The sequence below is a fragment of the Heterodontus francisci genome, chromosome 17 (assembly GCF_036365525.1).
Source record: "Heterodontus francisci isolate sHetFra1 chromosome 17, sHetFra1.hap1, whole genome shotgun sequence".
Taxonomy (NCBI): Eukaryota; Metazoa; Chordata; class Chondrichthyes; order Heterodontiformes; family Heterodontidae; genus Heterodontus; species Heterodontus francisci.
In genome coordinates, this window is record NC_090387.1 from 4,915,128 (window position 1) to 4,929,435 (window position 14,308).

Genomic DNA, 14,308 nt, shown 5'->3' on the forward strand with positions numbered 1-14,308 from the left:
CTCGGAGCAGCTGCAGGACATTCTGAAAGGGGAGGGTGAGCAGCCAGAGGTCGTGTTCCATATTGGTACTAACGACGTAGGCAGGAAGAGAGATAAGGTCCTGCAAAGTGAATATAGGGAGTTAGGCAGAAGGTTAAAAAGCAGGACCTCTAGGGTTGTAATCTCAGGATTAGTCCCTGTGCCACATGCTAGTGAGGGTAGGAATAGGAGGATAAGGCAAATGAATGCGTGGCTGAACAGCTGGTGTAGGCGGGAAGGCTTCAGCTACTTGGATCATTGGAATCTCTTCTGGTGCAGAGGTGACCTGTACAAGAAAGACAGGTTGCATATAAACAGGAAGGGGACCAATATCCTTGCTGGGAGGTTTGCTAGTACTACTCGGGAGGGTTTAAATTAGTCTTGCAGCGGGGTGGGACCCAAAGTAGTAGTCTCTCCGATGAGATAGTTGAGGCAAATGTAGAGGTTAAAGCAAGCAAGTCCAGAAGGCAGGCCGTGCAGGGGCAGAACAGGGAGCGTGGAAGGTCTGATAGGCCAAACTGCATTTACTTTAATGCAAGAAGCCTTACAGGTAAGGCAGATGAACTCAGAGCATGGATCGGTACATGGGATTATGATATTATAGCGATTACGGAAATGTGGTTGAGGGATGGGCAGAACTGGCAGCTCAATGTTCCGGGGTACCGATCCTTCCGGCGTGACAGAGGTGGAGGTAAGAGAGGAGGGGGAGTTGCACTATTAATTAGGGAGGACACATGGCAGTACTTAGAGAATATATCCCAGGGGGAATGCCCAGCGAGGCCATATGGGTAGAACTTAGAAATAAGAAAGGGGTGATCACTTTGATGGGATTATACTATAGGCTCCCCAATAGTCAGAGGGAAGTGGAGGAGCATATATGTAGGGAAATCACAGATAGGTGTAGGAATTATAGGATTGTAATAGTAGGTGATTTTAACTTTCCTAATATTTGACTGGGACTGCCTTTGTGCTAAGGGATCAGATGGGGAAGAATTTGTTAAGTGTGTCCAGGATAGTTTTCTGAAGCAGTATGTGGATGGCCCTACTAGAGAAGGGGCTACACTCGACCTCCTCTTAGGAAATGAGGATGGGCAGGTGGTTGATGTGTCAGTGGGGGAGCACTTTGGGACCAGTGACCATAACTCTATTCGCTTCAAGATAGTTATGGAAAAGGATAAGACTGGTCCTCAGGTTGAAGTCCTAAATTGGGGGAAGGCTAATTTCGATGGCATCAGACAGGAACTCTCAAAAGTTGAATGGGAGAGGCTGTTTACAGGTAAAGGGACGTCTGGCAAGTGGGAGGCTTTTAAAAGTGAGATAGGAAGAGTTCAGGGCCAGTATGTTCCTGTTAGATGGAAGGCAAGGCTGGCAAGTTTAGGGAACCTTGGTTGATGAGGGATATTGAGGGTCTGGTCAGGACAAAGAAGGAGGCATATGTCAGGTATAGGCAGCTGGGATCGAGTGAGTCCCTCTAGGAGTATAGGGGATGGAAGACTACACTTAAGAAGGAAATTAGGAGGGCGAAAAGGGGCCATGAGATTTCCCTGGCAGATGAGATAAAGGAGAATCCTAAAAGATTCTATAAGTATATTAAGAGTAAAAGGGTAGCTAGGGAGAGAGTAGGTCCCTTAAGGATCAGTGTGGCAATCTATGTGTGGAGCCATGGGAAATGGGCGAGTTCTTAAATGAATATTTCTCATCCATATTTACCATGGAGAAGGTCATGGAAGCTAGTGTTCAAGGGAGGGAACAGCGATATCCTGGAGCATATCAACATTACAAAGGAGGTGGTGCTGGAGGTTTTGAAGTGTACTAAGGTGGATAAATCCCCAGGGCCTGACCAGGTGTATCCTAGGATGCTATGGGAAGCAAGGGAGGAGATTGCTGGGGCCCTGGCAGAGATTTTTGTATCATCGTTAGCCACGGGTGAGGTACCAGAAGACTGGAGGATAGCTAATGTTGTGCCTTTATTTAAGAAGGGCAGCAGGGATAAGCCAGGGAACTACAGGCCGATGAGCCTTATATTAGTGTTGAGAAAGTTATTGGAAGGGATTCTGAGAGACAGGATTTATATGCATTTGGAAAGGCATGGTCTGATTAGGGATAGTCAGCATGGCCTTGTGCGTGGGAAATCATGTCTCACGAACTTGATTGAGTTTTTCAAGGAGGTGACTAAGAGAATTGACGAGGGCAGGGCAATGAACGTTATCTACATGGACTTTAGCAAGGTCTTTGACAAGGTACCGTGTGGTAGGCCGGTCCAGAAGGTTTGAACACATGGGATCCAGGGTGAGCTTGCAAATTGGATACAAAATTGGTTTGGTGATAGGAGGCAGAGGGTGGTAGTGGAGGGTTGTTTTTCAGACTGGAGGCCGGTGACCAGTGGTGTACCGCAGGGATCGGTGCTGGGCCCTCTGTTGTTTGTTATATATATTCATGACTTGGATGTGAATGTAGGAGGCATGATTAGTAAGTTTGCAGATGACACCAAAATTGGTGGTATAGTGGACAGTGAAGAAGGTTGTCTAAGGTTACAACAGGATATAGATCAACTGGGAAAGTGGGCAAGGGATTGGCAAATGGAATTTAACGCAGACAAGTGTGAAGTGACGCATTTTGGGAAGTTAAACCAGGGCAGGACATGTACAGTGAATGGCAGGGCCCTGGGGAGTGTTGTTGAGCAGAGAGACCTTGGGGTGCAAGTACATAGTTCCCTGAAAGTGGCACCGCAGGTAGACAGAGTGGTGAAGAAGGCGTATGGCATGCTTGCTTTCATCGGCCAAGGCATTGAGTACAAGAGTTGGGACGTCATGTTACAGTTGTACATAACGTTGGTTAGGCCGCATTTGGAGTACTGTGCGTAGTTCTGGTCGCCGCACTACAGGAAAGATGTGATTAAGCTAGAAAGGGTGCAGAAAAGATTCACAAGGATGTTGCCTGGTTTGGAGGGCTTGAGTTATAAAGAGGGATTGGATAGGCTGGGTCTGTTTTCCCTGGAGCAAAGGAAGCTGAGAGGGGACATGATAGAGGTATATAAAATTATGAGAGGCATAGATAGGGTAGATAGCCAGAGTCTGTTTCCCATGGTAGGGGTGACTAAAACTAGGGGGCATAGATTTAAGGTGAGAGGGAGGAGGTTTAAAGGGGATCAAAGGGGTAAATTTTTCACACAAAGAATAGTGGGTATCTGGAATGAGCTGCCTGAGGAGGTGGTGGAGGCAGGAACAGTAGCAACATTTAAGAGGCATCTGGACAGGTACTTGAATGAGCAAGGCATAGAGGGATATGGAATTAATACAGGCAGGTGGGATTAGTATAGATAGGCATTATGGTCGGCATGGACGCGGTGGGCCGAAGGGCCTGTTTCTGTGCTGTACGACTATAAATTTGTTGCTTCCCTTACATTGGTACTCTTGCAATTTGTCCTGATGAGTGCAAGATGAAAAGCTTCAACAAAATGTCTTTGTTTGCAGCAAATTCTGTACTACCGCATGACTATTTAGAAAATCATAATGCAGTCAGCCAGAGTCAACATGGTTTTATGAAAGAGAAATCGTATTAGACATGTTTATTAGAATTCTTTGAGGATGAAACAGCAGGGTAGATAAAGGGGAACTAGTAGATGTAGTGTATTTGGATTTATAAAAGGCATTTGATAAGGGGACACATAAAAGGTAACTACACAATTTAAGAGCTCAAAGTGTTGGGGGTAATATATTAGCATGGATCGAGGATTGGCTAACTGATAGGAAACAGAGAGTCGGGATAAATGGGGCATTTTCAGCTTGGCAAACTGTATCTAGTGGAGTGCCACAGGGATCAGTGCTGGGGCCTCATTTATTTACAATCTATATTAATGACTTGGATGAAGGGACTGAGTAGTGTAGTCAAATTTGCGGATAATACAAAGATAGGTAGGAAAGCAAGTTGTGAGGAGGACAGAAAGTGTCTACAGAAATATAGATAGGTTAAGTGAGTGGGCAAAAGTTTGGCAGATGGAGTATAATGTGGGAAAATGTGAGGTTGTCCACCTTGGCAGGAAGAATAGAAAAGCAGAATATTATTTACATGGAGAGAGACTGCTGAACACTGCAATACAGAGGGATCTGGGTGTCCTTGTACATGAATCACAAAAAATTATCATAGTAATTATAATTATGCAAGTATAGAAAGTGATTAGGAAGGCAAATGGAATGTTGGATTAAAAACAAGAAATGCTGGAAATACTCAGCAGGTCTGGCAGCATCTGTGGAAAGAGAAGCAGAGTTAACGTTTCGGGTCAGTGACCCTTCTTCGGAACCCAAATGGAATGTTGGCCTTTATTGCAAGGGGGATGGAGTATAAAAGTAGGGAAGTCTTGCTACAACTGTACAGGGCATTAGTGAGACCATACCTAAGTACTCTGTACAGTTTCGGTCTTACTTAAAAAGGGATATACTTGCATTGGAAGCAATTCAGAGAAGGTTCACTAGGCTGATTCCTGGGATGAAGGGGTTGTCTTATGAGGAAAGGTTGAGCAGGTTGGGCCTACACTCATTGGCGTTTAGAAGAATGAGAGGTGATCTTATTAAAACATATAAGACTTTAAGGGGGGTTTATGCTGAGAGGATGTTTCCCCTCGTGAGGGAATCTAGTAGTAGGGGCATAGTTTCAAAATAAGGTGCCTCCCTTTTAAGACGGAGATGAGGAATTTCTTATTTCTGAGGGTCGTTAATCTTTGGAATTCTCTTCCCCAGAGAGTAGTGGAGACTGGAACATTGAATAGATTCAAGGTTGAACTAGACTGATTTTTGATCCACAAGGGAGTCAAATGTTATGGGGGGGCAGGCAGGAAAGTGGAGTTAAGGCTACAATCAGATCAGCCATGATTTTATTAAATGGCAGAGCAGGCTTGAGGGGCCGAATGCCTTACTCTTGCTCCTATTTCTAATGTTCTTATGTACTGACATGCTTTGTCAATGTGTAGATGGTTGTCCTTGATGTGATGATCCCGAATTCATTTTATGAGTATATGTGTAGTGAGTGTCCATTGCTAAGGGTGCCATAGTATTTTCCCATTACTCACTGTGCCTTTCTGAACCCTGCAGTCTATCCTCATGCGACATCGGCATGCATGCTTCTTGAGACAGGTGGCAATGGACAGTGCAGGAACCCTGGCCCAGAGGTGAGGTCAATAATAGCAGCCTAAGCTCTGAACTGACTGAGATCAGCTAGCTCAGTGTAGACCAGTTAATGAAATGTGGAGGGACCAGGCCTGTGCAGCTGAGAATCACAGCCTTTGGTACAGTTACCAGTTGAGCTGTAGTTTGTAGCATTGAATGAGCACATTTAAAAATATGATGGGCTTTGAGAGGATGGATGTCGTGAAGATGTTTCCACCTGTGAGGGAGACCAAAATTTGAAGCCATTAATATAAGATAGTAATAAATCCAATAGAGAATTCAGGTGAAACTTCTTTACTCAGAGAAGGATAAAATTTGAAACATGCTAGCACATGGGGTGGTTGGGACGAATAGCATAGTCGCATTTAAGGGGAAGCCAGATAAGTACAAGAGGGAGAAAGAAATAGAGGGCTATGTTGGTATGCAATGAAGAGGGATGGGAGAAGGCTTATATGGAGCATAAACAGCAGCATAGTTAGAAGCAGTTGAGAGACAATTCATTTGACTCATTCTGGGGATTAAGGGCTTATTTTATAAGATTGAACAGGTTGGGCCTCTACCCATTGGAGTTTAGAAGAATGAGAGGTGATCTTATTGAAACATTTAAGATCCTGGGGGGACTTCACAGCGTGTATACTGGGAGGATGTTTGTGGGGGAGACTAGAACTACAGGATGCAGTTTCAGAATAAGAGGTCTCCCTCTTTACTACGGAGATGAAGAGAAATTTTTTCTCTCAAAGGGCCGGTAGTCTATGGAATTCTCTTCTCCAGAAAGCAGTGGAGGCTGGGTCATTGAATTTATTCAGGCTGAGTTAGATAAGCTTTTTGATGGACAAGGGAGTCAAAGGTTATGTGGGGGCAGACAGAAAAGTGAGGTTAAGACCACAATCAGATCTTATCAAATGGCGGAACAGGTTCAAAGAGCCAAATGGCCTACTGCTGCACCGAAGTATTATGTTCCTATGCTCCTATGTTCCATAGAGCATTCGGACCAAATGGTCTGTTTCTGTGCTGTACATTCTATGCAATTTGCAGAAAAAGACACTTGGTTTTTTTTGTAGTTCCAGAAAATTTCAAAGACAGAGAGGGGGTGTGGGGTAAAGCAATAAAAAGGAATTCTGTATTTGAAAACAACTTCTTCTTTGGCCTCCTTGTCTCGAGAGACAATGGGTAAGTGCCTGGAGGTGGTCAGTGGTTTGTGGAGCAGTGCCTGGAATGGCTATAAAGGCCAATTCTAGAGTGACAGACTCTTCCACAGGTGCTGTAGATAAAATTGGTTGACAGGGCTGTTACGCAGATGGCTCTCTCCTTGCGCTTCTGACTTTTTTCCTGCCAACTGCTAAGTCTCTTCGACTCGCCACGCTTTAGCCCCGCCTTTATGGTTGCCCGCCAGCTCTGGCGATCGCTGGCAACTGACTCCCATGACTTGTGATCAATGTCACAGGACTTCATGTAGCGTTTGCAGACGTTTTTAAAGCGGAGACAAGGACGGCCGGTGGGTCTGATACCAGTAACAAGCTCGCTGTACAATGTGTCCTTGGGGGTCCTGTCATCTTCCATGCGGCTCACATGGCCAAGCCATCTCAGGCGCCGCTGGCTTTGTAGGGTGTATATGCTGGGGATGTTGGCCGCCTCGAGGACTTCTGTGTTGGAGATACGGTCCTGCCACCTGATGCCAAGGATTCTCCAGAGGCAGCAAAGATGGAATGAATTGAGACGTCGCTCTTGGCCGACATACATTGTCCAGGCCTCGCTGCCGTAGAGCAAGTTACTGAGGACACAGGCTTGATACACTTGGACTTTTGTGTTCTGTGTCAGTGTGCCATTTTCCCACACTCTCTTGACCAGTCTGGACATAGCAGTGGAAGCCTTTCCCATGCGCTTGATTTCTGCATCGAGAGACAGGTTACTGGTGATAGTTGAGCCTAGGTAGGTGAACTCTTGAACCACTTCCAGAGTGTGGTCGCCGATATTTATGGATGGGGCATTTCTAACGTCCTGTCCCATGATGTTCGTTTTCTTGAGGCTGATGGTTAGGCCAGATTCGGTGCAGGCAGCCGCAAACCTGTCGATGAGTCTCTGCAGACACTCTTCAGTGTGAGATGTTAATGCAGCATCGTCAGCAAAGAGGAGTTCTCTGATGAGGACTTTCCATACTTTGGTCTTTGCTCTTAGACGTACAAGGTTGAACAACCTGCCACCTGATCTTGTGTGGAGGAAAATTCCTTCTTCTGAAGACTTGAACGCATAAGAGAGCAGCTGGGAGAAGAAGATCCCAAACAGTGTAGGTGCGAGAACACAGCCCTGTTTCACGCCACTCAGGATAGGAAAGAGGTCTGATGAGGCACCGCTGTGCTGAATTGTGCCTTTCATATTGTCATGGAATGAGGTGATGATACTTAGTAGCTTTGGTGGGCATCCAATCTTTTCTAGTAGTCTGAAGAGACCACTTCTGCTGACGAGGTCAAAGGTTTTGGTGTGATCAATGAAAGCAACGTAGAGGGGCATCTGTTGTTTATGGCATTTCTCCTGTAGCTGTCGAAGGGAGAACAGCATGTCAATGGTGGATCTCTCTGCTTGAAAGCCACACTGTGCCTCAGGGTAGACACGCTCAGCCAGCTTCTGGACCCTGTTTAAAGTGACTCGAGCGAAGACTTTCCCCACGATGCTGAGCAGGGAGATTCCACGGTAGTTGTTGCAGTCACCGCGGTCACCCTTGATCTTGTAGAGGGTGATGATATTGGCATCGCACATGTCCTGTGGTACTGGGACGAGGGAACAGGCAAAGCAGTTCGTACAGTGCTGAAACTATAGCAGGCTTGGCACTCTTGATGATTTCAGGGGTAATGCTGTCCTTCCCAGGGGCTTTTCCGCTGGCTAGAGAATCAATGGCATCACTGAGTTCCGATTTTGTTGGCTGTACGTCCAGCTCATCCATGACTGGCAGAGACTGGGCTGCATTGAGGGCGGTCTCAGTGACAACATTTTCCCTGGAGTACAGTTCTAGGTAGTGTTCCACCCAGCGGTCCATTTGCTTGCGTTGGTCAGTGATTGTGTTTCCTGATTTAGATTTGAGGGGTGCAAAGCAATAAAAAGGTATTCTGTATTTGAAAACAACTTACTATATTAAAAATCGATTAAACCTGCCTGCTAGTAAGTAGCACAGGCACATCGTGGGCTGTGTTCTTTTTGAAACATTTAGTTTAATATTATATCACTATCTGTGCACTCTTTTGCTGTGATATTACATTCTTGCCTTTAGTCAAGATCTGGCTTTATTGGAAAAAGTTTCTCCAAGTGGGAGATTGGGGTGGGGAGAGTTGAACGTTTTGCAACTTTAAAAGGAAAGAGAAAGGCGATTAGGAATAACAAGGTTCAGAAAACACTGGTGGGAGTAGTTTATAGGCCCCCCTAACAGTAGTTATACCATTGGACAGAGCATTCAGCAAGAAATAATTGGAGCTTGTAACAAAGACAATGTAATAATTGTGGGGGACTTCAATTTTAATATAGACTGGAACAATCAAATTGGCAAAGGTAGGCTGGAAGATGAGTTTGTGGAATTGTTATGACCTCAGTGAGACAATTAACATTAAAATATGAGCTATGAACCCCCAGACCAATTTAAAGAATTAGAAAACAAGATTTCACATTTTAAGACTTTGATTATAACAACTAAACTAAGAAATCCCCATTAAACTACAGAGAACTTTGTAAGTAGCTGATACCCCAGATTACAAAGAAAGGTATTTTCTTTACTTATTAAATTGTTGAAAACCTCACACCACACTTATACGCTACACAGTCTTTTTTGATGGCGAAATGCTTTGCGGTTAAAAGTCCCAAACTCCTCCCAGTTACAATGGGTTGGATCTCCCAGACCTTCTCAAAAATCGATGATCTCTTTGCTCACTTCTCCGAGCTCTTCTGACCTGGACGTCCATGAATAAGGCGATTCCTGGTGATCCTGCTGTTCGTTTACTTCTCCGCAAGCTTCAACTTTCAAAACAGGTTCAAGTCTTCGCAGCCTTTTGAGGTATCAGGCTACTGTGATCAGGTGTCCCCTCTCTCTCTTTCTTTCTCTCTCTCTCTCTCTCGGCTGCAACCACTGGTTGTCTTTCTTACAACCTGCTCTGAGGCTGCAACTGCTGTGTTCCCTTCTTGTAGCTTGTCTTGAAGTTGCAACCACTGGTTTCCTCTCTTAAGCCTGTCTGCCTTCCAAAAATCTGTTAAATTTATCTAACTCAAAAATCAATCGATTATTGTCCTGTTCCAAAGATGCAAAGTCCAGAATTCTGGTTTCACAGAGCTACCTGGGCCTTCCATTGTTCCCAGGTGTTAACAGCCGCTTGGTGCATTTGTATCTTCAGAATCACTGACCCTCTTGTTTACGACCCAAAAATCTGGCAGGCTAAAACACATTGTTTATCAGGTGTTACCCCTACAGACTCTGTTTCTCCAACAAAAAAGTCTTTGATCTGTGTTCTCTGTTGTCCTGGTGACCAAGACTTGTCCTTTTGCAGAGTGGATGTGAGATCACCTGACTTTCCAGACTCCATCTTAAACTTTAAAATATCACAATTTTAAAAACATAATCATGTTACAAAGTCCAGTGTTCACAACAAGAATGCTTTCATGATAGTTTCCTGGAACAATGCATTGTGCAACCAACTAGAAATAAAACTATTTTAGATCTAGCATTGTGAATGAGGCAGGGTTAAATTAGTAATCTCATAGTAAAAGATCTGCTGGGAAAATATTTGAAAATATTTGAATATAATTGAATTCCATATTAAGTTTGAAAGCAATGTACTCCAGACCCAAACAAGAATCTTAAACTTAAACAAAGGCAATTACATAGGTATGAGGAAAGAGCAGGCTAAGGTTGATTGGGAAATAGACTAAAGGTATGGCGGTAAATAATTGGTGGAAACATTTAAAGAAGCAATTCAAAATGTTCAACAAAAATATATTCCATTAAAAAACAAAATCTCAGCAAGAAAGATCCATTCGTGGATTACTAAGGAAGTTAAGGATAATATTAGATTTTAAAAGAGGTTTACAATGTGGCAAAGAATAATAGTGAGCCTGAGGATTGGGAGTGTTTTAGAAACCAGCAAAGGGCCACCAAAACATTGATAAAAAGGGAAAAAAATAGATCGAGAGCAAACTAGCCAGGAATATAAAAACAGATTGTAAGAGCTTTCATAAGTATTAGAGTAGCTAAAGTAAATGTTGGTCCTTCTGAGGCAGAGACAGGAGAAATTATCATGGGGAATGAGACATGGGGCAGAGACATTGAACAAATAATTTGTGTTTGTCTTCACAGTAGGAGACACAATTTACATACCAGAAATAGAGGGTAACCAAAGGCCTAATAAGAGTGAGACACTTAAGGTAATTAATATCAGCAGAGAAAAAGTATTGGAGAAACTTAAGGGACTAAAAGCTGACAAATCCCCAGGACCTGATGGCCTACATCCTAGGGTTCTAAAAGAGGTAGTGCAGAGATAGTGGATGCGCTGGCTGTGATTTTCCAAAATTCCCTAGAATCTAGAACAGTCCCAGGGGTTTGGAAGTTGGCAAATGTAACACTGCTGTTCAAGAAAGGAGGGAGAGTGAAAGCAGGGAACCATCGCCTGACATTAGTCATTGGGAAAATGTTGGACTCTATTATTAAGGAAGTCTTAACAATGCACTTGAAAAGCATAGTATTATCAGACAAAATCAACATGGTTTTACGAAAGGGAAATCGTGTCTGACAAATTTATTACAGTTTTTTGAGGATTAACTAGAAGGGTAGATAAAGGGAATCAGTAGATGTAGTATACTTGAATTTCCAAAAGGCATTTGATAAGGTGCCATACAAAAGGATAATACACAAGATAAGAACACAAGAACTAGGAGCAGGAGTAGACCATGTGGCCCATTGAGCCTGCTCCGCCATTCAATACGATCTTAGGCTTCAATCCACTTTCCTTGAGACCATAAAGCTGTCTATCCCAGCCTAAAATATATTTAACGATGGAGCACCCACAACCAATTCCAAAGATTCACAACCATTTGAGTGAAGTAATGTCTCCTCATCTCAGTCCTAAATGATTGGCTCCTTATCCTGAGATTGTGTCCCCGCGTTTTAGATTCCCCTACCAGTGGAAACAATCTCTCAGTGTCTACCCTATCCAGCCCCTTCAGAATCTTAATATAAAAGCAAAATACTGCAGATGATGGAAATCTGCAATAAAAACAAGAAATGCTGGAAATACTCAGGTCTGGCAGCATCTGTGGAGAGAGAAGCAGAGTTAACTTTTCAGGTCATATCCCTTCAGAATCTTGCATGTTTCAATGAGATCGCCTCTCATACTTCTAAATACCAGAGAATATAGGCCCAATTTACTCAGCTTCTCATCACAGAACAACCCTCTCATCCCAGGGACCAATTTAGTGAACCTTCACTGTACCACCTCTAATGCAAGTATATCCTTTCTCAAATGTGGAGACCAAATCTGCACATAGTACCCCAGATGTGGTCTCACCAAAACCCTGTACAATTGTAGCAAGACTTCTTTATTCCTGTGCTCCAATCCTCTTGAAATAAAGGACAACATGCCATTTGCCTTCCTAATTGTTTTCTGTACCTGCATGCTAACGTTTTGCGGTCCTTGTACAAGCACACCCAAGTCTCTTTGAACATCAAAACTTACAAGTTTCACACCTTTTAAAAAATATTCTGCTTTTCTATTTTCCACAGTTCCCTACATTATACTCCATCTGCCATCCAGTTGCCCACTCACTTAACCTCATTGGTCCCTGGGATGAGAGGGTTGTCCTATGATGAGAGGCTGAGTAAATTGGGCCTGTATTCTCTGGTGTTTAGAAGAATGAGAGGCGATCTCATTGAAACATACAAGATTATATGTCTCTTTGCAGCCTCTGTATGTCCTTCCCACAGCTTACCTTTCCATCTACCTTTGTATCATCAGCAAACTTAGATACATTACTTTGTCTCTTCATCTAAGCCAATAATATAGATTGTAAATAGCTGAGGCTGCAGCACTCCACTATTCACTGCCTGCCAACGTGAAAATGCCCTGTTTATGCCCACTCTTTGCTTCCTGTCTGTTAATCAATCCTCTATCCATGCTAATATATTACCCCCAACTCTATGAGCCCTTATCTTACCTATTAATCTTTTGTGTGGCACTTTATGGAATGCCTTTTGGAAATCCAGGTTTACTAGATCTACTGGTTTCCCTTTATCTACCCTACTGGTTACATCCTCAAAAACTCTAATAAATTTGTCAAACACAATTTCCTTTTAGTAATACCATGTTGACTTGTTCTAATACTATGCTTTTCTAAATGCATTGTTAAGACTTCCTTAATAATAGATTCCAGCATTTTTCCAATGACTGATGTTAGGCTAACTGACTTGTATTTCCCTGTTTTCTCTCTCCCTCCTTTCTTGAAAAGCAACGTAAAATTTACCAACTTACAATCTGATGAGACCTTTCCGAATCTAAGGAATTTTGGAAAATTAAAGCTTATGTATCGACTCTTCTACATCCACATCCACATCTCTGTTCTATCGCTTTCTAGTGTATAGGCCATCAGGTCCTGGGGATTTGTCGGATTTTAATCTCTTAAATTTCTCCAATAGTTTTTCTCTGCTGATATTAATTTCCTTGATTTCCTCATTCTTTTTGGCCCCTAGGTTACCATCTATTTCTGGTATGAAACTTGTATCTTCTACTGTGAAGACAGATGTTGAGGTTAGGGATAGATGTTTGATTACTCTAGGTCAAGTCGGCATAAGGAGGGAGGAAGTGTTGGGTATTCTAAAAGGCATTAAGGTGGACAAGTCCCCAGGTCCGGATGGGATCTAGCCCAGGTTACTGAGGGAAGCGAGAGAGGAAATAGCTGGGGCCTTAACAGATATCTTTGCAGCATCCTTAAACACGGGTGAGGTCCCGGAGGACTGGAGAATTGCTAATGTTGTCCCCTTGTTTAAGAAGGGTAGCAGGGATAATCCAGGTAATTATAGACCGGTGAGCCTGACGTCAGTGGTAGGGAAGCTGCTGGAGAAGATACTGAGGGATAGGATCTATTCCCATTTGGAAGAAAATGGGCTTATCAGTGATAGGCAACATGGTTTTGTGCAGGGAAGGTCATGTCTTACCAACTTAATAGAATTCTTTGAGGAAGTGACAAAGTTGATTGATGAGGGAAGGGCTGTAGATGTCATATACATGGACTTCAGTAAGGCGTTTGATAAGGTTCCCCATGGTAGGTTGATGGAGAAAGTGAAGTCGCATGGGGTCCAGGGTGTACTAGCTAAATGGATAAAGGACTGGCTGGGCAACAGGAGACAGAGAGTAGCAGTGGAAGGGAGTTTCTCAAAATGGAGACGTGTGACCAGTGGTGTTCCACAGGGATCCGTGCTGGGACCACTGTTGTTTGTGATATACATAAATGATTTGGAGGAAAGTATAGGTGGTCTGATTAGCAAGTTTGCAGACGACACTAAGATTGGTGGAGTAGCAGATAGTGAAGGGGACTGTCAGAGAATACAGCAGAATATAGATAGACTGGAGAGTTGGGCAGAGAAATGGCAGATGGAGTTCAATCCGGGCAAATGCAAGGTGATGCATTTTGGAAGATCCAATTCAAGAGTGAACTATACAATAAATGGAAAAGTCCTGGGGAAAATTGATGTACAGAGAGATTTGGGTGTTCAGGTCCATTGTTCCCTGAAGGTGGCAACGCAGGTCAATAGAGTGGTCAAGAAGGCATACGGCATGCTTTCCTTCATCGGACGGGGTATTGAGTACAAGAGTTGGCAGGTCATGTTACAGTTGTATAAGACTTTGGTTCGGCCACATTTGGAATACTGCTTGCAGTTCTGGTCGCCACATTACCAAAAGGACGTAGATGCTTTGGAGAGGGTGCAGAGGAGGTTCACCAGGATGTTGCCTGGTATGGAGGGCGCTAGCTATGAAGAGAGGTTGAGTAGATTAGGGTTATTTTCATTAGAAAGACGGAGGTTGAGGGGGGACCTGATTGAGGTGTACAAAATCATGAGAGGTATAGACAGGGTGGATAGCAAGAAGCTTTTTCCCCAGAGTGGG

At 43.6% G+C, this 14,308-nt stretch overlaps 1 protein-coding gene across 2 annotated transcripts in view; it reads left to right on the plus strand.

Moving 5' to 3' along the window:
* Positions 1-14,308, plus strand: part of LOC137379143 (BTB/POZ domain-containing protein kctd15) — a 91,793-nt gene that overhangs the window by 15,764 nt on the left and 61,721 nt on the right. The window contains exon 1 of one of the 2 annotated variants that reach the window (XM_068049857.1): positions 5,126-5,182. The exons of the other annotated variant lie outside the window; for it this stretch is intronic. Coding sequence (XP_067905958.1) covers positions 5,132-5,182 — 51 coding nt within the window. The 5' untranslated portion in view covers positions 5,126-5,131. Of the gene's footprint in view, positions 1-5,125; positions 5,183-14,308 lie in introns of those variants that run through there. 2 annotated transcript variants of the gene reach the window in all.